Below are 25,758 nucleotides of genomic sequence, written 5' to 3'. Positions count from 1 at the left end.
GTCCAGAGCCACTGAAATTGCTGTAATCTAAATTGTTTAAAGAAATCAGTTTCCCAGGAGTCTGTCGAGGGTATGCAAGGTACTGTAGGTTATACAGTTGTTTTAGTGTGTCACTAAAGTAGTACATTTTTTGTCCTAACTTACTTATACCTGTATATAATTATTTTGACAATAAAAATTATAAATCCAACTTTATTTCAAAGAAATACAGATATGAATAGTTAGACCTCTGAAAGCCATTTAAGTCTAAACATGTAGTGTGGTAGCCATGTGTTTAATAATAAATCCTTCTATTTTTATAATTTCAGCTGATAGATTAAACTAAACAGACGTTGGTTTTTTTTCTTAAAATAGTTGCATGTGTTGAAGATGATGATGAAAACTCTGAAAGAACTTCTAGAAAATCTCGTCCTGGTGTCATAACTTTTACAGAAGAAGAAACAGCAGAACTGGCAAAGATTAGGCCTCGAGAAAGTGCCACTGTCTCAGAAAAAGTTCTTGTCCAGTCTGCTGCAGAGAAAGACAGAATTAGTGAGATCAAAGATAAGCAAGCAGAACTGGAAGCAGAGCCCAAATATGCCAACTGCTGTAGTTATTGTCCCAAAAGCTTTAAAAAACCTAGTGATTTGGTCAGGTAAGGAAAGAAAAGCTTTGCATATTTTCAATTTTCTAAATTGTTCAGCAGAAACTTAGCAGTAACAGTTTCATATAACTTCTTTATGCCTAAGCTGAAGTTTTGACTTGTATTTACGTACATTTTTCTTTTTCGGAATGGTTTAAAAATGTGTCAATATATTACATATTCTTAATATGACTAAACCAGCCTTTTAATATTTCTCTTCCTGCAGTATTGAAATTATTATTATGAAGTTCTAGAATAAATTTTTTTCTTGCTATAGGACTTGCATATAAAAACATATAAGAATCAGTTTGAAAAAGGGCAAATGCTTAAATAATCTTTTTTACTGGTTCTGCTTAAAGTAATGTTAAGTATTCAATTAAATGTAAAATTAGTGAGATACAAAATAAATGTTTCTACAAAGTGATATAAAAGTAGAAATTCACATATACGTGTATTTTTGAATTATTAGGCATGTTCGTATCCATACTGGAGAGAAGCCCTATAAGTGTGAAGAATGTGGAAAGAGTTTCACTGTAAAATCCACTCTAGATTGTCATGTTAAAACACACACAGGTCAGTAAGATTTTGAATGTCTTTGTTTACAAACTGATTACTTTCTTGACAGGCTGTTTTAACTACGCATTTTGCAAGGGATGGTATGTTTTACTATAATGACACTACTAATGGCAGCACCAGGTGGAATTTGGTACTTAATGCATCATCAAGTAAATATTACGATATTCTGAGTAAACCATATTATTACAGCCTTCTGTATTAGTTGGCTTACAAAGCAGTTGTAGTCTTAGCTCATGGGAAAACTCTGGGGTATCTCTAATATTTTACGTTTCAACAAACAATTTTCCTGAGCCAGAGGGTGGAGTTGCATTTTCAAAATCTCCATTTTATCAATGGACAGTATTTTATATAATCAAGTTTAAGAAAAAAATTGTAAATTATAATGTTTGTGCTGCTAAGTAGATTACTTTGAGGTGGTTGGTGTTTAATTTTTACAATATTATCTCACAAATTTGATTTGTTTCCTACTTGTAATCCATTAATACTAGTCAGTATTGAGGTAGAGGCTGACACAGAAGACAGAAGCTGCTGGAATTAAAAAGGAAATAAGTGGCTGAAGAGGTCAGGATGGAACTTGAATTCTCCAGTTCCATAAGCTGTATAGTTGAAACAACTTGATTAGTCAGGAAGATGACATGATGAGGAGGAGAGAGGCATCAAGCATCAAGGGGGCCAAATAAGATTCTGCATAGAAGTTTTAACAGCATATTGTTTTAAAAATAGGAAAAAAATTAGATATTTTTCATTAGTATCCTAAAATCATTTGAAAAGCAGCCAAAATTATAAAGAAAAAAGGCTAGTTATTCCAAACTTCTTCTGTTCAAACTAGTTTAGAATCTATATTTTTTTAAAATTGTTCAGTGCTATTGATTTTTAGTGGTTGTATCACTTACCTTACTGGTTTTGAATCTTTTCCAGGCCAGAAGCTCTTCAGTTGTCACGTATGCAGTAATTCTTTTTCTACAAAAGGGAGTCTAAAAGTCCACATGCGTCTGCACACAGGAGCAAAGCCCTTTAAATGTCCACACTGTGATTTACGGTTTCGTACTTCAGGGCGCAGGAAAACCCACATACAGTGTCATTATAAACCAGAGACAAAGAAAGCTAGGAAGCCTGTCGCCCGTACTTCAGCTGAGGGACTCCAGCCAGTCAGTCTTCTTAATTCATCCTCAACGGACCCTAACGTTTTCATCATGAATAACTCTGTTTTGACGAATCAGTTTGATCAAAATTTACTTCAACAAGGACTTGTGGGCCAGGCTATCTTGCCTGCTTCGGTGTCAGGTAAACATGGATGACTTCTTAGTGGTGGTGTTGAGATCAAGTGGAGAGCTTTGCTTTCTACCAGAGTTCAGAAAATTATGCCAAACACTACTTCCAAACTGGTAGAGTTGTATTGAATTCATGATTCAATGCATGATGGTGACATAAATAGAAATTTAAATAAATTTTAAGAACGAAGAGGAAAATGTATGCAGTTCACCTAAAAAGATCTCTTCAGTTCTCCTGTAGTGTTACACTGCAGAAAGGAAGAAAATACAGATAACAAGTAGATGGAATACTTGTATTATTTTTGGTAATACTCTGTCACCTTTTCTTTAAAAGAAAAGCAGCACAACAGTTATTCTGTAAGCTTTCCGTTCCATGAATGGAAATTGTCTAAGTGCTAGCTGGGCACTTAGTTGGGACAGGGGCAGTTTTAAGCAGAATAGTGTTGAGGTGTATGGTAACGTTCCCTGGTACTGGTAAATGTACTACTTAAATTATGGGTCTTGGACTGTCTGTCTGTCACTTCTGAAAGTGAGACTTCGATTATCTGTTCTTCTTTGGTACTTTTTCCAGTACACGTCTATAATTTTGAAGGTATGCTCACAAATTCACAGTAATGTGTCAGTGTCATATTTACTTGTAGCCATTCCAGTTTATCTGATTTGACCTAAACTGCTGTCCAAAACCAAGAAGCTATTGGTTGTTTGGAAGATACTGGTATTTGAGAGGCACAGTTAGTGATAAATTAAAAACTGTCTAATGTTTGCTTGGATTTTTGAGTGAACACAATAAGGAGGAATCTTTAGCATGTTCAGATGTCCTAGAAAGAGGCAGGAGCCTTCTTAAATTGAAATAAGTGATGTGGGTTTTGCACAGAATAGATCTTTCTTGGGTGCATTAGTAAGCAGATTTATTATATTAGAAGATTTTGGAGAGGGAAGGATAGATGGTTTTGAAGCATCAGCTGAAGAGATTGGTAGATCATATTGAAGGTCAAGATCTTTTATATAGATGGTCTATTCAACTTTTGAAATGAGGAGCTTTCAAGTTCTAAAGATTTCGTTTTTTTAAATGCTAATGTACGTTTATTTCCAGCCATGTGAATGCACAAGATGAACTTTGAACCTTCTTGAACAATGTTTGTGCTGTGCAAAATTGTGGCAGTAGCTTTCATGTGTATGTTCAGAGTCAGAACATATGTATCATGTGTGAGCGCTGCTTCTATTTAGGCATGGCGCGCTCTCCAAGAAAATTGATACCAAACTTCTCCAAGCTTCCAAAGCTACTCTGGAGTGGTTCTTGTTTTGTAAGGTGCTGACTTGTGCTTAAATAATAACAATCCTTCAATTACATAGAATTTATGAAGCTTTAAAACAAGCAGTCGTCTACTTCAAATTATTTTTCTTGGCATAAAGAAATGTGTGTCTGTCTATAGCTTTTGTAATGATTTAATTTCTAAAAGTAAACAAGCTAAAAGAGGCAGTCAGTAATGATAAAGAAAAACATTATAATATAACTGTTTTCTTTGGTAGCTGGAGGTGACTTAACTGTGTCCTTGACAGATGGTAGCTTGGCCACTCTTGAAGGAATACAGTTACAACTTGCTGCTAATCTGGTTGGGCAAAATGTTCAAATTTCTGGAATAGATGCCACCAGTATTAACAACATAACATTACAGGTAGGTTGCTCACAGTTTCTTGCTTTTAATTTTATAGAGTCACTAAAGGAGGTTTAATGAGTGCACATACTTCGGGAGGAGTTCCCTGGAGTTCAGTAAGGCACACGGCAATACCGTGCTGTATCAATTGTACCATGTTAGAAGACTTAGACAATAGCTGCACAGTGGTGTTTTCTTTCTATTATGGTTTCTTTCAGTTTTTCAGGCTTTTTTTTTTTTTTTACAACCTAGGGATTTTGGCAGATTGCTTTAAAATCTGTATTTTTTTTCTTTTAATTGCATCTTGTCTTTTTGCTTTGAAAGCATTTTAGGCTAGGGCTCCCTACCCCCTCTCCTGAAAGAAATGCCCTGCAGAAACAAATCAATCAAAATTATTGCACAGAATGTTCATTTCCTTAACATAAGACACTGGTGTTATTTGGCAAGTTTTTAATACTTGGATTCACAATTTAAATTCCCATTGAGCTTGTAAAATGAACAGCAGGAAAAGGTGAGATGATTTTAAATACAAATTTTTAAATGTAAATATGTGAAAGAATGGTTTTTATGGACTCAGTTGTGTTTGATTAGTTTCACAAAATCATCGAGGTTGGAGGAGACCTCTGGAGGTCACCAGGTCCAACCCCAAGATCAGGGAAGGGTCCTCTTCAGAGTTGTGTTGGGCTGCTCTACATAGTCTGACTACTCAAGAACTTTTTAGCATGAAATGAAGACAACCGTGTTTTAGTTTTGTTTCCCCAATCACCAAATACTCATCCCTAAAGAGTAAAATAACTGTTTTTAACTATGGGAGAACAGATGTTTGTGAACTGTGATATTAATGAGCCCTAGGAGCTGAAAAAATAGTTAATTTCTGATACCGGTCTTCTCTCTGCTCCATGTGTTTTCACTTCCAAAGAACTGAAGACAGTGATAAGTGTGACATGCCACAGTAAAACAGTACAGAGGGGCAGCATTGTGGGTACCTGGTGCCCAGCATGCTCATATGTAATTATGATCTTGGTTTCATTTTGCTGAGGGAAGAGAGGGAAGAATCTACAGCTGAAGCTGAACAGACTGTTTACATAGTGACTATGGAGACTGACTACATACAGATGCTTAAAAAATAAATTTAAGTTTAAAATGTTTGTTAAACTTTTAGTATTATATAATCTATATATAATATTACTTAATATTATATATACTCTTAATGCAACCCTTTGAATTCTGGATTTATATTAAAATGCAACCCATATTTCTTAACTTCAGATTGATCACAGTGAAAACTTGCTTTTCAGATTGATCCCAGTATTCTACAGCAGACATTACAGCAGAGTAATTTACTTACTCAGCAGCTAACTGGAGATCCCAGTATGGCTCCACAGAATCCCTCCCTACAGGCAACAGAAAACGCAGTGCCAGCTAATGTGGTTATTCAGCCTATATCAGGCCTGTCTTTGCAGCCCACAGTAACATCTTCTGCCAACATGACAATAGGATCCCTCTCTGAGCAAGAGTCTGTGCTGACAACCAACTCCAGTGGTAAGCAGTGTCAATAATTTTATTGTGCATTGAATTTCTTAATTTTAATTATGGTATTACCCACAGTGAGAAAATCCATGCCCCCACACACCAAATTTTACAACTTTGTGTTACCATTTTTGAATATAATTTTTTCAGAAGGTGAACTATATAATGAAAATACAGAAGAACACTTACAGTCTTAAGAAACATATAAAGTCTTTGTTCCGATGATCTTAACCCACAGAGGAATAAACCATATATGAAAACAATTTCTTCCTTAGGGTACAAATTCTAGCATCTTACCTTGGCTACATCTTTCATAATAGTTTAGAAAATAATATATTATTTACTTTAAAAAGCTGTATCTATTATAAAGAAAGGATCTTCATGGAAATTTTTTTTGTTCTACCCACTTACATGTAGGTGCACAGGACATCTCTCAAGTCATGACTTCACAGGGTATGGTATCATCTTCAAATGGACAACATGAGATAACATTGACCATAAATAATTCCAGCTTGAGTCAAGTTCTAGCTCATGCTTCAGGTTCTACAACTACAAGCTCATCAGGAAGTCCTCAAGAGATCACTCTTACAATATCTGGTTGGTATTTCTAATGATCCTTAAAGGTACCAGATCTATTTTTTTAAGGTAGCATTTGAGGATTTTTTCACTGTCACAACCTTTCCATGGTATATTTTTTATATTATCAGCGTTGAAAGATATTCCCCAAATCTGCTTTTGAAAACCAAATACATCTGCTATGAGGATGCGTGTTAGACTGGTTCCCTATTTTATTCATAGCCTTGAGTCAACAGATGTTTGTCTCGGTGGCAAAGCCCGTACAACCAGTTCTTATTTCCTTGCTGTATATCACTTAGGGTAGTGCAACTCCTGGGTGGTGCTGGGACTGGAATATGCAGAACAGGCATTGGGGATGAGATTATTTAGTCTAGTTTTCTTTAAGTGCCTGGGGTCATTTTTCGAGGTGTGCTTACTGTTCAGTCTTTGTAATAATGTGGTTAATACTTTAGGTCTCTTTGAATAAGTTTAGACCAACTTTCTTACTGCCTCTAAGAGACTGCTCCTATATACACTATAAATATCTTTGTTTCCTACAAAGATAGTTTGTATTTTGTAACATAGCATTTCTGTAATAGATCCAGTATAACATTTAGTGCTCTTCTCCTTTTCCTTTCTTTTTTTTCTTTTAAATTTCTTTCTTTTCTTTTTTTTCTTTTTCTCTTTGTTTTGTGTAACGTATTTAGTGTTTTTAAGTGTCATGACAATAATGTCCGTGTTAAGGTGTCACAGTCCCCCACCTATGTTTATCTGTTTGTTAATGGATATTCACTCATCTAAGGAAAATGAAGTGTAGGTGTCCAACAACTTGATAGAATCTGCTTTCAGTTTCTGTATGTTTTGTGCTTGTTGACTGTTCCACAAAAGTAAGTGATGTCTTTACAAAAGAGGACATGTTTGGTGTAGTTCATATAGTATCCATATCCTACTTACTCATACAGTAGATCAAAAGAAAAAATATCACATTTTAACCATATGCCTTTAGTTGGCCAGATTCTATAGTTTACCTAGACAAGTAAGATCATTATTTGTCTAAATATTAATAACGTCAGGTATTCCTCTACATGTTAATATCTAGATATACATAAACACATCTGTGCTAGAAAGTTGTCAAACATCTGCATAAAAATCTGCATGTGTTGAAATGAATTTTGTACTTTGGTTGTATTTTCAGCTTTTATTACATTATGATCACTTGTTTGTAGTTCTAAGCACAGTAGCAGAATAATGTTGAGACTTTTAAAGTTATAACAGGACTAATTTCTATCCAGGTCAAGATCTTATTCAGCATAATTCTGGAAGTAGTGATCTGAACAGTGGCTTAAGACTGACAGCACCAACCATCAACAGTCAGACTACAGGTGCTACATTAACTATAAGCAATGACCAGCTTCTTTCTCAGGGCACTTCACTGAATGCTCCAGGTAAGTAGACAGTGATTTCCTAATTTAAAAATAACATTTTGTTAAAAAATAAATATTAGACCAGGTAACTAAATCTGAAATGGTATAATCTTGCACATTACAATTCAGGAACTACATGACTTTGTATGTTTTCTCACTGGTTTTAAATTGTTATGCTAATTTAAATGCTCTTTACACCACGTAATAAGAAAAAATGAAAACAAGAAGATACATCGAAAATTAGTACTTTGAGGCATTTACAGGAATGTTGAAGGACTATGATGATGATGGACTAGGATGAAGAAGTCTGATGCATTTGCTGCAGACAGATAATAAAACCATCTTTTGTATCAAATTTGCTCTAGTATTCAAATTTTGAGATTTTAAATATACACATGGATTTCTACCTGTAGCTTTTTGTATATACACACAAACGCATGTGCATGTATATAGTTGTTCATGCTTTCAGTCAGTGCAGCAGGTTGCATTGATCTCTTAGTATTCGTATACATCTATAAAGCAAATCTCTTTTAATGTCATACTGGGCGAGGCCTACCCCAGAGAATCCTGTAAGATTTGAAGGTTAAGGCATGCTCTTGTGTAATGAAATAATAAATGAAATAGTAAAAACAGTCAGTTGTATTGTACCTTCTGTCTCATCTAATCAGGTTTTTGATGCTTGTCATAAACTGAGAGCCATCAAGCTATTATAATGAAACTGTTATGAAGTACCTATCAATAATAAACTGGCCTTTTTTGCTATTACAGATTATCAATCATGTTGCAAAAATAGGGTGGGAGTGTTGTGAGACACAGTTACCAAATTTTGGTTTTACTGCTGTGAGTTAAAACGTATTTCACTGAGAATTCTGGAAGTGATCAGACTACAGAAACATGTAACCTGAAGCTTCTTCAGGTGTCTTTTCAGCAATGAGTCATCTCCCATACACTGTACAAAGTTATTGCTTTGCCGTATGATGTCCATCAAGCTACGTTTAGATGTAGTTTTTCTAATTTTATCATCTGACTCTCTGGCAATTTTTGAGACATGATTAGCTGTTTAACTGATTTATTTGCTTCCAAAATAAAAAGCTCTCACAAATTAGAAATAGAAATTAAGTTCACTTAAAATAATTTTTTAGCTAAGAGTTCGTGTGTAACAGCTTTTTCTTTTACTATTTTGCATAAATTCCAGAACTCAATACCACAGGTGGAACAAACCTTCCTTCAACAACACCCATATCTCAGTCTACAGTTTCTGCCCAGAATTTGGTCATGTCTTCATCAGGAGTTGGAGGAGATGGTAGTGTCACCTTGACTCTTGCTGACACTCAGGGAATGCTGTCAAGTGGTCTTGATGCAGTTACACTTAATATCACTTCACAGGTAAGAAATACTTTTCTGAACTGAGAGATAAAGTCATGTTACTGCCTTACAGGCCAAGAACTGGAGATTTTACATGGAAAATAATTTTGTCCTGTAAACACATCGTATTTGAAAATTCAGTTAACTTTCCATCTTTCTGCCAGCAATGTGTGCACACTGGTATCTAGAAGCATAAACTAGTTAAACAGAAACACAGATAAATCTTTCAGGCGTGTTGTTTGTTTTGTTTAGGTTTTTTTTGCAATGAACAGATAGGATCTACTGTTTCAAATTTTTTTTTTAGTGATCAGTTTTTAGTGATAAACTAAACCGTGTGCTTTATATATAAAGGACATAAATAGTCCTAAATTGGTCCTAAACTTTTTATGGTTTAATCTGGTAAATTTTTCTTTTCCTCCTTGTGAACTTAGGAGTTGAAAAGACAGTTCCTTTCACGGCATATAACAGCATAGAATCTAAATTAAATTGACTGTCTTCAATAATGGGTAGCACTATAAGAAATTTTACAAGAATAGTGCTTTATGGACTATGATCTTCCTGGTAGCTTTAGCATTAGTTTCATTTTTATCATAATTTAAGATGTTTGTGGTGTCATCAAAAGCCAATAACATGTTGGCAAATGTACAGAGTGGGGAGAAAGAAAAATAGAGCAAAAAAATAGTATTAAAAGACTAGAAAGTGAAAATTTAGGGTCATTGTGTGGTTACATTTCAGTGTAGGTTTGACGTCTGAAAACTTGGCCTGTTTAATCTACTTTCTCAGCTTAACTACGTTTAGATTAGTTTTACTTACTTTCTGTCCTGAATTAAAATGTGTAAATATATGTAAATGAAAGACTTTTTGCCTAGCATATGCTGTGATTAAACCTGGTGAAGCAAAGTCTACACTTTCCTCTCTGCAGTTTTGCTTTCGGGAGGGAAAGAAAAGACTTGTTAAATCATTCTTATGACATATTTGTGAATTTTGGCATCACAGAGTAACAAAGCAACATGCGGTTTCATTTCAGATGTTGTAATAATTTAAGTGATTACATTTGGCAGCATTGATGTTTATACTATGCCTCTGATGAAAGGCAGACATAAATAAAAACAGACATTGTTTTGGGCACTATGCAAACACAGTCTATGTTTCGGGAATCTTGATGAATAAACAGGTGGTACATAAAGGTACCTGGGGAAATTCAAATGTCTTTAATAGTAATGTAAAAATAGAAGTAGTAGTATGATATTAGTAATACATTGTGTATCTCAGTTAGTAATTTTTTACCTTGATTTTATATGGTTTGGAAGTGAGGTTAATTAAGACATTTTTAAAAATGAAAATAACATGGGAAGACCATTCAGGAAAGCTGAATATAGGGGTTAAAGAAATTATCAGCTGAAGAGACAATGACAAGGTAAGGCTGAACCATTCAGCAATTGATGCAAGACTGGGAAAAATTAATCAGAACTGAATCTCTATTCTTACTCTGAAATTGTTAGACTTAAAATGGAAGGAGAAAATGAGAGACAGTAGCATTTGTTCAGATAAGATTCTGGAATGGTCTTTTTCAAACAGGGGAGGGGGAAGTTGTTTTGAGGTGTAAAAATAATTTACATTACTACAGTTACCTGTTTAGATATAGTTATTCTAACTTTTTTTTCTCCCCTCCCTCTTTGATAGGGTCAGCAGTTCCCTGCTATACTCACAGATTCCAGTCTCGCTAGCCAAAGTGGGTCAGGCTCACAGCAAGTCATACTGGTGAGCCATACACCCCATTCAGCATCTGCAAACTCTGATGAAATAACATATCAGGTAGATACAATAATATTTCTGTATCTTTTGTGGGTAAAGAACACTATTCAAAATACTGGATTGATTCCTCTATATCCTGAACCAGGAAGACTGATGTCATTCCCAAATAAGAGTATTGGGAAGAGGTTCATTGTGACTTCCCAGTAACCCAGATTCTGTTTTGAGTTAAAAAAACTTTTTCCTATACAAAGAACAAATGCAATTAATAGTGTGTTTCTTTCTACACATTACATAATCATGCTCTCAACATGGACTGCTCCAAAAATTTCCAATTAAGTTTGTACTTAGGTAATAAAAATAGACAAAGTTGAGAGCTGTGGAAAAAAATAGCACCTATTGCTACACCTCTTCCATTCTCTTTTTGTAACTTAATAGCTTTAATAGTAGAGTAACATGGTGTCATTTCAACTTCTTACGTATTTGCATTTCAATCAAAAGTTTTATATGTGTAATATGGTATTGGTATTAGAAAAAGTAGTTCAGACTTCTCTTTTTGAAGGCAAAATGAATGTTTTCAACCAACCTGGTGATGCAGGCTGTAAAATAAGAAAAACAGAAGAGGCAGATGGTGACCCACAATCAAGTGAAGAAGTGGTGGACTGGACTGGCAAGCAAAGGGCAAGATGTGGGCAAGTTGTGGCTGGTACAGGCAAAAGAAACCTCAACAATAATAAGAACTGAAGGGAGGGGGCCCACCTCAAGTGTATGTGTATGGATAAAGGTGCTGAGATGGCAAAGTAATAGAGGAAACTTCAACAGTCTTGGAAGAATTGTCACGAGTGGGTGTCTCCCTGAAGCGCCTGTACACTGGTGCATGCAGCATGGGGAACAAACAGGAGGAGCTAGAGGCCTGCGTGCAGTTGCAGGGCTGTGATCTCTTTGGAATCAGAGACAGCTGATACAACTGAAGTGCTGCCGTGGCTGGACTCAGGATCGTTAGGCAGGGCAGACTGACAAGACAGCAACAGGAATGCATGGAACTCTGCCTGGATGGTGAGCCAGCTGAGACCTTCTGGGTAAGGACGTGGGTGACACTGCTGTGAATACTAGCAGTCTGCTACACATCACCTGGTTAGGAAGAAACAGCAGATGAGGCTTTCATCTTGGTGTTGGTCAATCTGCCCTAGCTGACCCTTCTTGAGTAGAGGAGTTGGACTGGACAATATCAAGAGGTCCTTTCCCACCTAAATGAATCTGTGGTTTGCAGTTCTGGGTCCACATGGGTTACCTGAATGTGCCTAAGATATGCTGGAAGGCCAACAAGCGGGGCACAAGAAATCTGGAAAACTTCTGGAGTGCATTGATGATAACTTGCTGATATAGATTACTGAGAAGCCAGCGAGTAGAAGCATTCTTCATGACCTGATAATTGGAAAGAAGGAGGAACTCATTGGGAATGTGAAGGTCAGGCAGCAGCCAAGCTCAGGATCATGAGGGAAGAAAATAAGGTAAATAGTGGGATCACAATTTTGGGCATCAGGAGAACAGACTTTGGTCTGTTTACAGATCCGCTTGGAATAGTCATATGGTAAGCAGACCTGGAGAGAAGGATGACCAGGAGAGCTGGTTGACTTTATATTATCCTCAAAGCTCAAGAATGGTCAGCCCTGATGTGTAGGAAGTCAAACAAAGGGGACTGGAGGCCAACATGGAGGAACAAGAAGCTCCTGACATAACTCAGACATAAAAAAAGAAGCATATGCAAGTGGAAGCAGGATCAGGTGACCTTGAAGGAGTACGGAGACACCATTCAAGGAGACAGGGATGAGGTTAGGAAATCCAAAGCGAATCTGGAGTTGAATCTGGCAAAAGTGTAACAAGAAGGACTTTTCCAGGGATAGCAGCAGTAAAAGGAAAATAAGTGGGCCTGCTACTGAATGGGGCAGAGGACCTGGTGACAGAAGATTTGGAAAAGGCTGTACTGAGTGTCCCTTTTGCTTCATCTTTACTGGTAAGATTTGTCTTCTGCAATCCCCGATCAGTGGAAAAGGGTGGAGTGATCAATACTTGTGCTCAGTAGAGCAGGATCATACACAAATCCCTTGGTGATGGGGCACAATCAGGAGTGCTCAGGGAGCTGGCTGGTGTCATCATGAGACCACTATCTATTACCTTTGAAAGGTCTTGGTGATCAAAAGAGGTTCCTGAGGACTAGGAGAAAGCAAAAGGTACTCCTGCCTTCAAGAAGAGCAGGTTGGAGGATCTGGGGAAGTACAGGTCAGTCACCCTGTCCTGGTTTGAGGTACCTTAATCCCTGGAAAGAGCAAATAATCCTGCAGAGCATTTCCAACACAAGGGACAAGAAGGTGATTAGGAGTAGTCAGCAGGGATTTATGGAGAGGAAAACACATCTAACTGACCTGAGAACCTTCCACAACGAGATGACTGTCCTGTTGTATGAGAGAAGCAGTGGATGTGGTTTGTCTTGACTTTAGTAAGGCTTTTGATGTTGTCTTCAATATCTTCCTCATAGGCAAGCTGATGAAGTACGGGCTTGGCTGAACTGCTGGTTTCAAAAGAGTTGTGATCTGAGGAACAAAGTCCATCTCAAGGCCAGTTATTAGTGGTGGTCCCCTAAGTTCAAATTCTGGGGCCAGTACTGTTCATTAATATTCATTGTTAGTGATGTTCACAATAGGACAGAACGCGTGTTCGGCAGGTTTACAGGTGATAGAAAACTTGAAGGAATGGTTGACAGACTGAGTGGGTGTGCTGTCATTCAGAGGGACTTCAACAGCTTGAAGAGCTGGGACAAGAAGGACCTCACAAAGTTCAACAAAGGGAAGTGAAAAAAAGTAATTTCTCTGGCGAATAATAACCCATTGCACTATTGCACTCTGAGGGTAGCAGGAAAGCAGCTTTTCAGAGAAGGACCGGGCGTTCTGATGGAGAAGTAGTTGACCGTGAATGAGCAATGTGCTCTTGTGGCCAACAGCATCCTGGGATGCATTAAGAGAAGTGTTGCCAGCAGGTCAAGAGGGTTGATCTTTATCCTCATCTCAGTACCAGTGAGAACGCATCATCTGGAGTGCTGTGTCCAGTCCTGGGCATCCCAATACATGAGAGACATGGATAATATGGGATTGAATGCGGTGAAGGGCTACAGAGATGGTGATGGGATTGGAGCGTCTGAGTTAGGAGGAGAGACTGAGAGAGCTGGGACTGGCTGGCCTAAAGAAGAGCAGGCTCTGGGTGGGGGTTTCTTATCAACGTGCATGAGTGCCTGATGGGAGGGAGTAAAGCAGACAGAGCCGGGGTCTTGTCAGTGATGTCCAGTGAAAGGACGAGAGATAATGGGCACAAATTAAAAAAACCCCAACAATTCATCTGAGCACAAGGAAACCCTCTTTCACTGTGAAGATGGTTGAACCCTGGAAGAGGTTTTCTAGGGAGGTTGTGGAGTTTCCACCCTTGGTGATATTCAGAAACTTTCCAGGTATAGACCTAAGCATGCTCTAAGGACATTGGACTAGGCAATCTCAAGGCATCCCTTCCAACTTGGATTATTCTATGATTCTATTAACCTTTTGTGCATATGATTTTTAAATTTTAGTGTTCAAATGCTATTAAGATCATTGTTTTAAAATTTAACACGAACATATATTCTTGCTCTTTGGAATTTAAAAGTTGATTTTGTGTCTTTTCAATCTATATGTACTTTCATAAATCAGGGTGCCATTTCAGAAGGCAATAATGTCATCTGTAAAGGGTGACAATATTCAAGTAGCACTACTATAACTGTAAAAAAAGTAACACTAATGTAAACTGGTTTTCTGTCATTCTGTGTACTGTTGTGTATTTAACCAGTAGGACTACATTGGTCAACCTTGCAACATTTCACCCTTTTCCCAGGAGGTTCCAACTTGTCAGAAACACACACACAATTTTTTTCTTAATCATTCACTTCCACTGTTTTATACTGTATCTTTGGTTTCTAGTATGGATAATATTTTACTGTGTTCTGTATCTTTTCGAATTTAGTTCACCCTGAATAATTTACTTAGAGCTCTACTTCCTTTTGTTCATCTTCATTGTTTTCTCTCTATAAGCTGTGGTACTTAACACAAAAGGAGTTTTGTGTTACTTTTTGTTACTTTATTTAAAGAAGGCAAAATTTTTCCAAACTTCCTCATTGATTAAAAACAAAGCAAAATGAACAAGCAGCAAAACTCCATCCAAAGCTGATCAACTTTTCCACGTGTTTCAGTATTTCTGAAACTTTGGTAGCTCAAAGCTTTACTTCTTTATGATAATAGTCTCTAATGAAGAAATAAAGCAAATGGAAAATACCCTTCTCTGTAAAATCAGAGATTTTTTTTTTTTCTGAAATGTTTTTGACTTTGAATTTTGAGAAAAGTGGGAATCATGTGAGATGCTCAGGAAGGTAAAACTGAGTATAGGAAAATATTTATACAAACATGTTCTACTTATAGTGCATAAATTAATTTGATCATAATTGTTATAGTATTTCTGTTTTCTTAAAATACATATTTGTGTCATTCTTAAAAGCAATGAAATACAAATTCATATTTACAGAAAACGTAGTTATCTCCTTTGTGTTGTTAAGTTGCTTGCAAGTACTCTCCAAAAACTGGTCACATTGAGGTAGATTTTCAAAAATAAATTGCTGTTGAGGATGTGCGAAATTATTTGACAGTGTTTTTGTAAATTGTTACAGGTGACAGAGGTTTCTCCTAATGTGACTAAAAGCAGTCAAGCAGAAAAAGAAGGTCGCGTGCACCAGTGTTTTGAGTGCAGTCAAACCTTTTCTTCAGCCACCATGTTGATGCACCATAGTAAAGAGGTTCATGGCAAAGAAAGAATCCATGTTTGCCATGTCTGCAATAAAGCCTTCAAGCGGGCAACGCATCTCAAGGTATTTGGTAATAACAGTTGATTGTTCTGTTGACTCATTCTTTTGTTTTGGACTTTTTGCAGTATTAATAAAAGGTACCTATTATCCCTTTACCTTTCCTTTCCTTTTACAGTGTGAGAGGTGTGCATCAGAGAGAGGGAGTCTAAGGGATAATGTATACGCAGATAGAGAACTCTTTGCTGGAGCGTGGAAGTTTTAATGCATGTATTGACTACAAAATAAAAAATGTGAATGCCAGTCATGCAAATAATGGTGCCAGAGAAAGATTTCACTTGCTGTACTTCCTTATGTCTGTCATCACTGCTAATGCTGATTTCCAGAGAAGTTTTTGGAATCACAGGAAGCTTTCTGCTTTGCACTTTACCATTAAATTTTTAGATGCTCTGTCTTGTGAGTACAAGTGATACTTTCAAAGGAAGCCATTGTTTTAAAATATTTTTACATTGCTGTTTTCTAGTGATATTTTCTATGTGGTTTTCTCTAGATTATGAACAACCTGATGTTGTTTTCAAGTCTTTATTCCGATTGTAGAATGTTCATTTTAGGAGTATTGGGCTGTAGTAGACAAGTGGTCTGTCCAGGCCAGTATCCTATCTCTGAGAGATTCTAAAAGGCAAGAAATTTGAGGAAGTGCTTTAAGAAAAGAGCAAGCATACATTATAACTTGCGCAGAATTTTGCTAGCTTCCCAGAATCCATAGCAGGGCAATGCCTTTACAGTAGGTAGCTCTTTGGAGAGCCTTCTAATATATTTTCCATGACTTTAGTATAGTATTTTAAGGAAGTACATATTGGTGAAGTTCACACCATTGGAGTGACCATGTGGGTCAGCCAGACTACTGGTCCTTGGGGAAACTGTCACAAAATGAGGTCGTGTGAAACTGTTAATGCTGTTAACTGCTAGGAGAAATTTTCCAGAAAAAAATCTGAAATACAGTATTGATAATTCTTTTCCTGTAAATAATGATGGCAAAATCCCCAGGTATCAGTCTTACTTGGAACTGGCTGATGTGGGCAATCCATGTTTGTAAATGAACAAAACATTTCAAGAGCTCCGGTTTTGCCTTTTTTTTTTTTTTTTTTTTTCCTTCACATAATTAGCAAAGGGACTAATGTATGCAAAACCAAGCAATGCATACAGTTGTTGACAGAGTTTTTCAGATAGGTAACGACACTGATGCACCAGCCTTGCAAAGAGTTAATATACAAAAAAAATAATCTCTCATTTGAAAGAAAAAAAAAAAGCAGGCTTCTGTCTTTTTTTTGGCTTGTCTTCTGATGACTAGGATCCTCTGCTTTTGTATTCAAAGTGTGAATATATTTCTACATTAAATGCTGAAGTTTGTTTGTTTTTCTTAAAGGTCTGAAATAAGATTTTTGTTTGTTTGTTTGTTTTTTCCTAACTGCCTTAGGAACACATGCAAACCCATCAGGCTGGACCTTCACTGAGTTCCCAGAAGCCCAGAGTGTTCAAGTGTGATACTTGTGAAAAAGCTTTTGCGAAGCCAAGTCAGCTGGAGAGACATAGTCGCATTCACACAGGTAACACCAGAAATTATTATCATCTCACAGGATTTTCTCATTAATATATAGGGGTATTATATTTGGAGTCCTTGCTCATGGTTTCAGGTAACTGCATTTAAATATCAACTTAAGCTTAAAAAAACCCTAAATTTCTAACCCAAAGAATTTAGAAATTAAAACGAGGAAAGTCACTTGAAATCTCAGAAACTGAAGTGTTTTGTTTAAAGCCAGAACATCATGCTTGGTGGTGTGACTAAGTGTCTCTGTATTTTGGGTCTAGCATTACTGCAACAGTAGTGTGAATGCATGAACTTCATGAGTTTGCCACTCTTTGAAACAGATTAATAAAAGCATATTTTAAAGTGGTGGGAAGGCGCTGGCTATAATTTTCCTCAAGCACATAGGAGAAAGTGCAAAGGAGTGGGTGTGCTCAGTGACATTAAATAAGGGACAGTTTTAAATGCTGATGCTAACTGCTTTATGCAAGGCTTCATTGTCGTGAAATTACTTAGTTCATCTAATTAGTTCATCTAATTAGTTCATCTAATACCAGTTCTTTTGTTTGTGTTTTGTTTGTGGTTTAGCTTTGTTTGTGTTTAAATTTGTTGTGTTCTTTTCTGTTTAATTATATTCTTCAACTGTTACTCCATAAAAAGACTATGCTGTCTTTTCCTAGGGAAACACACTTTTCTGTGATTAAAGTGCTTTCCAGGTTACAGCTTTTGCCCTGTTACAACTTGATGGTTGTACATAGGATAGCCCAACTGCCTTTCCCTTCTGTATCAGAAGAAAAGTGTTCTTAAGAGCATGATTTCTAAATATGGGAGTCAGTTCTCCGAAACAACTTCTCTCTTTTCCGTACCACGGCTATCAATAAAGAGCTGTCATGGCTGCTAGAGTTAAAAAGGACAAGGGAAAGTTATCTGTATTGCTACTAAGCTGGAGGGGACCAAAAGCCATGTGGTACTCCATTACACAACACTAAAAAGGCTGTTCATCTTAACAGATACAAAAACCCAGAGCCAAAAGTATCTGAGGAAATCTAGATGTCACTTCCAACTAGTGAAATAATTGTTAACAAAAATAAAAAGAACACTTCTGTGCTTTAAAGGACTTCTTATTGATTGTCTGAGGAGCTGGATTTAGCATGGAAGCTACAATGGGTCTAGTAGGGAAGGTACAATGCATGTGGGGACACTGACATACAGGCAATGAAGCAAGAGAGAAGTCCTTTTCCTTTAAGGAAAATTGTGGAAAATTATTTATATTCCCACTTGGGCTTTATTGTGCTAACTAATAGCAAAGTATATTTGTAAGTTCAGAAGGTACTTTTAGAATCCCTTCATGACATACAGCAATGTGCCTTGTGTTGATGTCAGAGACAGTAGCGTTGAGTGTTGAAGCAAAGATCTGGTTTTGCAAAGTAGGTAAATTTAAAAAAACATATTTTTGTAATGAATGTTCTTGGGTTTATATTTAGAAATTAGTAGTATTCTGGCAGGTTTGGAAGAATATGGCTGCTTTGGTAAGATATAGGAATCACTAGTAGGTATTGGCATAGGAGGTCACAGGTCCTGTGTAGAATTACCAGAAGTTTTTTTTAACACATTTGACTTCCTACTTTCTTACAGACATCAGCTTTTGTTCTAATTCTAGAACATTGCTTTATCTACGTTATTTGTAAATGTAAAAAGGTGATGGTTCCATTGAGTACAGAGAAGTCAAACTGATAAACTGATTTTCTACACCTCTTTTAAATAATTTACTTAGATAAAAAATTCAGTAGGAAAGATAACAATATCAGTGGTTTAGGACTTATGTCAGAATATTTATTTTAATTTGGGATGTTTCACTGATGGTGCAGAGCCATAGCACTGTTTTTGAGAAAGTCTCAAGGAAAAAGGTCACATCTACTTAATTTCTAGGTAATTTTGATGATTTTTAATGAATTCTGAACTGTATTTTTTTGTTGTTGAAATGAGAAATCATTAAATATGTTTTTCTCTTTTATAAGGGGAACGGCCATTTCAGTGTACAGTATGTGAAAAGGCTTTTAACCAGAAGAGTGCTCTTCAAGTCCATATGAAAAAGCACACAGGAGAGAGGCCTTATAAATGTGATTACTGTACAATGGGATTTACACAGAAAAGCAATATGAAACTGCACATGAAACGGGCTCATGGCTACACTGGTACGTAGCATAATGATAGAATTGGTGAGTGCAGAAAGCCATATGCTTTGCTGGAAAAGCACAAAACACTTCCTTTCAGTTATTGAGGAGTTAGGCACTAATAGCCGAAGACCAGAGTTGATGAGGTGTAGTTCCACACAAAACCCAAAAAGCCAGTTGAAACAGAGATTGGTTACTGCTTATGGTTCCTGGGGGTTTTTTTGTGGAGCTCTGTAGTACAGAAATACAAAACTTTGTTTTAATTTTTCAAAGACCATCTGATGAATTTACAGAATCTGAAGTAGCTATGTAATACTTCTCCCAGCATGATTCCTTTATTCCCAAGTGCTGTTTGCATTTTTCATATACTGTACCTCAAATCATACTCACTCGTCTTTTTCTCTTTACTTTGGTAGGTCCTGTACAAGAGCCTCCTAGTCATCAGGAACAAGAAGGGGAAGATATTAGTCGTGCTCTGAATTTAGAAGAAGTGGTACAAGAATCTTCAAATGAATGGCAAAGTATAGGCAATGTTTTTCGATGACATGTTAAAATGTGACACCTAAAAATGTTTCTGGGACTTGAATTTCTCTAAACAAGATTTCAGAAAAGGAAAAGATGGATTTTACAGTTAAAGCTTCAAGCATTGAAAATATTAACGATAGAATAATATATTATAGGGGTTTTTTAATTATTTACAAAAATTACCTAAAAGAATCATTCTTTTTTTTTTAAGCTTGTAGAAGAATATTGAGAAAACATCATTTAATCTGTGCTAAGTTGTCTGTGAATCAATGAACTCAGGTAATACTGTATACAGTTTCATCTTCTAATTCACAGCCAGTATATCTATTTGAAAAATAAACTGGAACTTTATATCAGAATAGAATGATTCCCATTTTTAAAGGAGGTGAAGAATAACTTCGTGGGAAACTGTCGGTCAGCTTTCTTTTTTGGGTGTTTAAAGAAATAATTGAGGTTGGAAACAATGTTACAGAGTAGATGCATGCAGTATAAAATAGTTTTGTTTTTTACAAGGCACAGGAGAATGCTGTATTTCTGTTTTAAGCTTTTTTTTAGTACATTTTGAGTATTTGTTGAAAAAAATAAAATGCCATGAACTTATGGCTTTTCTTCAGTTAAACTATTGAGAGGGAGCATGTTCGTTTCCATTCCAACCACAGAGACAGTTAGTTGTTAGTTTTTGCATTAAAAGTCTGAGGTTTTAAACTCAGCAATAATTATTTAAAGAGAATCCAAACTAGAAGAGGTTCCAATGAAAGCCTCTTCTTTTATGTTTGCTGTATTGGATCAGCAGGTACATATCTCAGTATCTGTGGAAAACACAGCCATATACTAAATCTGGGAGGAAAACATACAATTTTGTGTTAGCAGCAAGAAAGGTAGATGCACACTAGGTCACCTATATTATACAATATTCCCCAGTGCTGTAAAACAGTTATCATTTCAAATCTGTAAATTCCTCGTTATTTTCTTTGTGAATTTTGGAAATATGTTACTTTGATTTGTTAAGTCATTGTTTCAGCAAAACTACCTAGTTGACGAAGTAATGCTTTGAAAGGTGCCACTTGTTAAGTATGTTCATAACGAAGAAACACTGGAGTAAAGACATAGTCATCTTTTAGACATTCCAAAGACAGAAGCTCTTTTCTTATTTTTACCTTGTTCTTCTGAATTTTATTTATATGTTACATATATATAGATATATATATGTGTGCTTGTATGTATATATATATATATTTAAAGTTATACGAGCCTCTGTGTGGCTGATCAGTATATTTTGTAAATACTAATCCCAGTTGCAGGAAGTTCATCTTTTTGGTTTGCCACAAGTACTTCTAGATCAGTGGTGGATTTGTTGTACTATAATACAGAGTTGGATTTTAATTTACCTTCTAAAAGATGATTGCTCTCAGATCCAAAAAGCCCTTTTATGTAAATATTGTCTATACTTTGTCTATGATACAAACTAGTTATTTCAGATTGCTGAAGCAAGAAATCACTGTTGGTTTTGATAGGGCATCTTTTAATTCTTTTGTTAACTCTTTGGCATATGTATATAAGTAATATAGATGGTGACATGAAAATAACACTTTTGTTATGTGGAATATTTAATTCAAAAACATGTTAAATAATATTACTTTTTTCCAAATTCTGTTTTGTGTATTTTTTAAGCATTTGACTCTGGATTCTAGGAAACTCTAAAAACTGCGTTTACCAGAAGTGTGTGTCTCAACATGATATGTAAAGAATGTATTTGAAGTACTTCCAGCGGTGCCTTTCCTTCCAGCAGTGCCTTTCCTTCCAAACAGCCTATTAGTGTTTTGGCTGTGTAAGAAAGACGTTCTGTTTTAGTTGTCTGAAGGCATAATGGCCCCATGGCATAGCACCCTGTTTATCTGTAATAATATAACAAAATGTGCCGTGTTGCACATGTACCCTATGGAAAACATCTTCCCTCCTCTTTCAGAGAACACTGTATAAACGCACAGCAGTTTGTTGGGGTTGATTTGCTGCGTAGGGGATGAGACTTTCCAGAGGCTGCCAAATACAGTTTGACAGAAGATGGTTTATAGCTGGTCACATCCAGATGCAAATCCATCCTTCATAGTGGGAACGTCATTCCTGACTGCCTGAAAGCGTTGGGTCTGCTCTAGCTGTGGTTGCTTGGCCAGCAAGTAAAAACCCATAGGGTTCATACTTGATGAGCATGTGCTAGAAGCGAATCTCGCGAGTGAAAAGATGCTGGTTAAAAATGGTCACTTTGCACAGTATTATGTCTTGATTAGAGGCAATGAGTGTGTGTTGTAAGTCTTGGAAGTGTTAAATAAGCACCGTGAGTTATGAAGTCACCTGACATTTTTCCTGAATTCAGTTCTCCAGCATTTGGAGTCCTCTCAGTTACAGTAAATAGACTTTTAAAAAACTTTTCTTGTATCATGGTATTTGATTTGCTTCCCTGCATCCTCCTCCCACATGAATCATAGAATCATAGAATCGTCCAGGTTGGAAGAGACCCTTGGGATCATCGCGTCTGACCATCTGCCCTACTCTACAAAGTTCTCCCCTACACCATATCCCCCAACACCACATCTAAACGGCTCTTAAACACATCCAGGGATGGTGACTCAACCACATCCCTGGGCAGCCTGTTCCAGTGCCCGACCACTCTTTCTGTGAAAAATTCTTTAGAGCTTGAGAATTCTCTCTTAAATATCCTAACATAGAGGTTTTTATAGCCCAGGTTCCTTGGTAAGATGGAGTTGGAGGTTTCCAAAGCAGTGTATCTGATGTTCAGTACAAATACAGACACTGTAACCAGTATGTTGGTGTTTTCAAAAGCAGTGTTGGAGTAGATGCATGTTTTTAGGAAGCAGAAAGAGCTGTTGTAGTAAGGCCTGTTTGAAGAGTCACGTTGCAGGAGAGCATGTGAGCAGTGCACAGGAATGCCTCTGTTCTTTGTGGCTGGATGCAGCAGTAGGCCCACGCCAGCTTCGGGCCTACGCTCGCGTCAGGCCTTTGAGCTTGTGTCTGCTCAACTATTTCTTTTGGTTTATGGCCATTCCTTCTCTACAAGAAATGACACATGCCCAGTGCTGCTTGTGCGTTCTTATTTCAGGGAAAATAATTTGCTTACAAGTCACGTGGCCATATAAACTGCTGTTTTTCAGCAAAACTACTAGGGAGTAATTAAAAGAATAAATTTCAGTCGAAGTTTTCGTCTCTCTTGGGAGACTTGTGTTGGTAAAATACTGCTTTAAAATACCATACCTTTTCTTCCTATAGTAAGTAAATCCAAAAAAGCCACTTCCAGCCCCTGGCAAAGATGACTGAGGGGAAAGCAGAGTGATGAAGGCAAGGAAGAAGCTTTGGATAAGTTCTGTACTTCTACAGTATAGTATTTTGAAAAATGTATTTATCTAGTTGGGTTTTATTTACCTTAAATATTCTTTCTTTTTGAAGGCTGCTTTAAAAAACAACTTGATTTTCACATACTTTGTTCAAAGCAGATACTTTGTGCTATACTTGTTCATGAAGAGCAGGATTTCATTGCCTGTACACTGGTTTTTTATGCCTTGCAATATCCCCCCAGCCTTTAGCTGCCTCTCCACAAAGACACTGGCCTCCTGTGGATCCTGTGTCACATTGTCAGCCTTGTGGGCCATGCTGAGTCACCAGCCCTGTCACTTGGAGTCTGTGTGCAGGCAACTGAGTCCCAGAGTGTCATTTTCTAGTGTCTGAACATTATTCATAAATTGTGAAAAATACCACAGAACTTTATATACATGATATCTGTTGTAAAAGACAAAAACTGGTCTGTTTTCATTTCAAGTTGATTACTTTATTTCAATAATGAATATTTTTAAAAGCTGTGTTCCTATAAGAACAATATGTATTCAAATTAAATCAACTATTACGTTGCAGAGTATACATCTGAATGAAGCTACAATAGAAAAATACACATAGCAACCAGTGTAGGTAATAGAAGATGTAATACGTGTGTTTATGCTTAATGATTTTGGTGGTTTTGTTTTCTTTAGTTTCTATGTATTTTCTATCCTCTCATCTTTCATTGCTTCATACTAATGGACACTGATTTAAACCTACAATAGATTTAGATGTGAAATGCAATTAAGATACATGTCTATAGGTAACTTCTACTGGTCACTTATTAAGGATGCAGTTTCAACCTGGGAAGCACTAACTGTAGTCTACAATGCATAGGCCTAAAACTAAAAAAATAAAATAATTAATCAGACACTTAGACGACAGCTCGAAGAAACGGTAAGTTGAAGTAATAAAACAGTGCAATTCAGAAGAGCCTTTTCCCTAGGTGTGGTTGGAAATACCATTGCTACACATTCATTTTAGTAATTTATAAAAGATTAATACCTAAATCTAACTCAGCTATAATTTATTTCTATAAGGCAACTACAGTACAACAGTTAAACGTTCACAGTAGTTTACTATGAGTTGCTTTGGTGCACTGCCCTTAACAGGCAGCCAGATGTTACTCAGGCAAAAGATGAGCGGATCAAATACAGCACTGCTGCAACACCAAGAGAAAGATTTGAAATTCTAACGTGAGATGTGCAGGACTATCTGAGATACCAGTACTGAAGGGCTCTCTTTCAGAAATTAGACTTATTTGTTTGTATATTTATTTACTTGCTTATTGTACTGCAAAGTTAATGCTCTTGCAGCAGAGTTTGTGTGAAGCACCAGTGACGTCCAGTGGTCACTTGTGCGATCTTAGATGTTTCTTCTCTGGGAATATCCCTTGTTTCTTAACATTAGTCTAACTCAAATTTGAAATCCTCTTTCTCTCCCTCATCTGCTATTAATTCTAATGGTTTGGATGCAATGAGCAATTCACGGTTTGGAAAGAATTTCCTTATTACTATTGCTCAGCATCGTATTGATTCTACAACATCTGCCCCCTCCCACACTTCACATACCTTGAACTCCCAATGTTTGGTAAACCTTTCTGTGACTGCCTAATCCTGTTATGAAAATAAATTATTCTGTGAGTGAGAGAAGGAAGATTAAAACAAAATAAAACAAAAAAACCCAAATCAAAAAAAAAGTATTTGGATAAACAGTCCTTACAACTTCTGCACATGGTGGAATATTTTTTTTCACAGCAGCGTCTCAGAAATTCATTAACAGCAGTGCTCAGTATCCAAGACATTAGCTCTTTATTTGTAATTCTGATGTTCACTAAAACAAAACGGGGAGATGAGCTCAGATTAGGGGCTTGGGAGAAATAATGAAGTCCAGCATACAGTTAGGGCATCCTGAAGAAGAATGAGTAAAGTCAGAGATCTTGTTACTTCACATAAAATAAGGAAAACATCTAGTAAAGCTACTTTTTGCGTTCCTTTCATTCAACTGTTGGTCAGGGATTGCCAATAGAAGTTTGTATCATCTACTGCATGCAGAACCTAATTGGCACTAAGTAATGGACGGCATCTATCTAGGTAATTGTTGCAGTTGTTATTGATTCTAAGGCTGTTACATTATGAAGCAGAGTACATGATCCTTGGATGGCATCTTGGAGCTTCAGCGCCTAGCAATTGGTGAACCAGACCGGGATCCAGGTCGGGACCCAGAGCCTCCCTGTGGAGGGAAGAATGGAGTTAATTCAAAGGTACTGTGTATTATTTGGGGCTATACATTGAAAAACATCAATCTTTAGTACAACAGAATTTTAAATATTATCTAGTGAAAATGGCTTGCAGTGCCCTGTAGTACATTGCTGAATATTGCTGGAATTTTCACTTCAAAGACATGATTGCTTTTCATATATTTTCACATAAAATTAATTTATTCTTGTTGAATCTCTCATAGAAGG

At 36.6% G+C, this 25,758-nt stretch overlaps 2 protein-coding genes across 5 annotated transcripts in view; one reads left to right on the top strand and one right to left on the bottom strand.

Annotated features, from left to right (window-relative positions):
- Positions 1–21,555, top strand: part of ZNF236 (zinc finger protein 236) — a 70,527-nt gene extending 48,972 nt beyond the window's left edge. The window contains exons 21-33 of one of the 4 annotated variants that reach the window (XR_001411562.1): positions 355–634; positions 1,092–1,195; positions 2,117–2,482; positions 4,000–4,145; positions 5,423–5,666; positions 6,072–6,251; positions 7,502–7,654; positions 8,829–9,019; positions 10,682–10,813; positions 15,492–15,696; positions 17,101–17,230; positions 19,227–19,403; positions 19,799–21,555. Coding sequence is in view for 3 of the 4 variants with exons in the window: in XM_014938687.1 (XP_014794173.1) it covers positions 355–634; positions 1,092–1,195; positions 2,117–2,482; positions 4,000–4,145; positions 5,423–5,666; positions 6,072–6,251; positions 7,502–7,654; positions 8,829–9,019; positions 10,682–10,813; positions 15,492–15,689; positions 17,101–17,230; positions 19,227–19,403; positions 19,799–19,926 (2,429 nt within the window). In the remaining variant the exon portion in view is untranslated. The remainder of the gene's footprint in view (positions 1–354; positions 635–1,091; positions 1,196–2,116; positions 2,483–3,999; positions 4,146–5,422; positions 5,667–6,071; positions 6,252–7,501; positions 7,655–8,828; positions 9,020–10,681; positions 10,814–15,491; positions 15,697–17,100; positions 17,231–19,226; positions 19,404–19,798) is intronic. The other 3 variants (XM_014938687.1, XM_014938689.1, XM_014938688.1) reach the window with 3 other exon arrangements.
- A 2,168-nt stretch (positions 21,556–23,723) lies between these two features.
- MBP (myelin basic protein) overlaps positions 23,724–25,758 on the bottom strand; it is a 92,346-nt gene continuing 90,311 nt past the window's right edge. The window contains exon 8 of the mRNA XM_014938507.1: positions 23,724–25,523. Coding sequence (XP_014793993.1) covers positions 25,467–25,523 — 57 coding nt within the window. The 3' untranslated portion in view covers positions 23,724–25,466. The remainder of the gene's footprint in view (positions 25,524–25,758) is intronic.

Source organism: Calidris pugnax, unplaced genomic scaffold (assembly GCF_001431845.1).
Source record: "Calidris pugnax isolate Ruff unplaced genomic scaffold, ASM143184v1 scaffold13, whole genome shotgun sequence".
NCBI lineage: Eukaryota > Metazoa > Chordata > Aves > Charadriiformes > Scolopacidae > Calidris > Calidris pugnax.
This window is presented reverse-complemented; position numbering and strand designations above follow the sequence as displayed.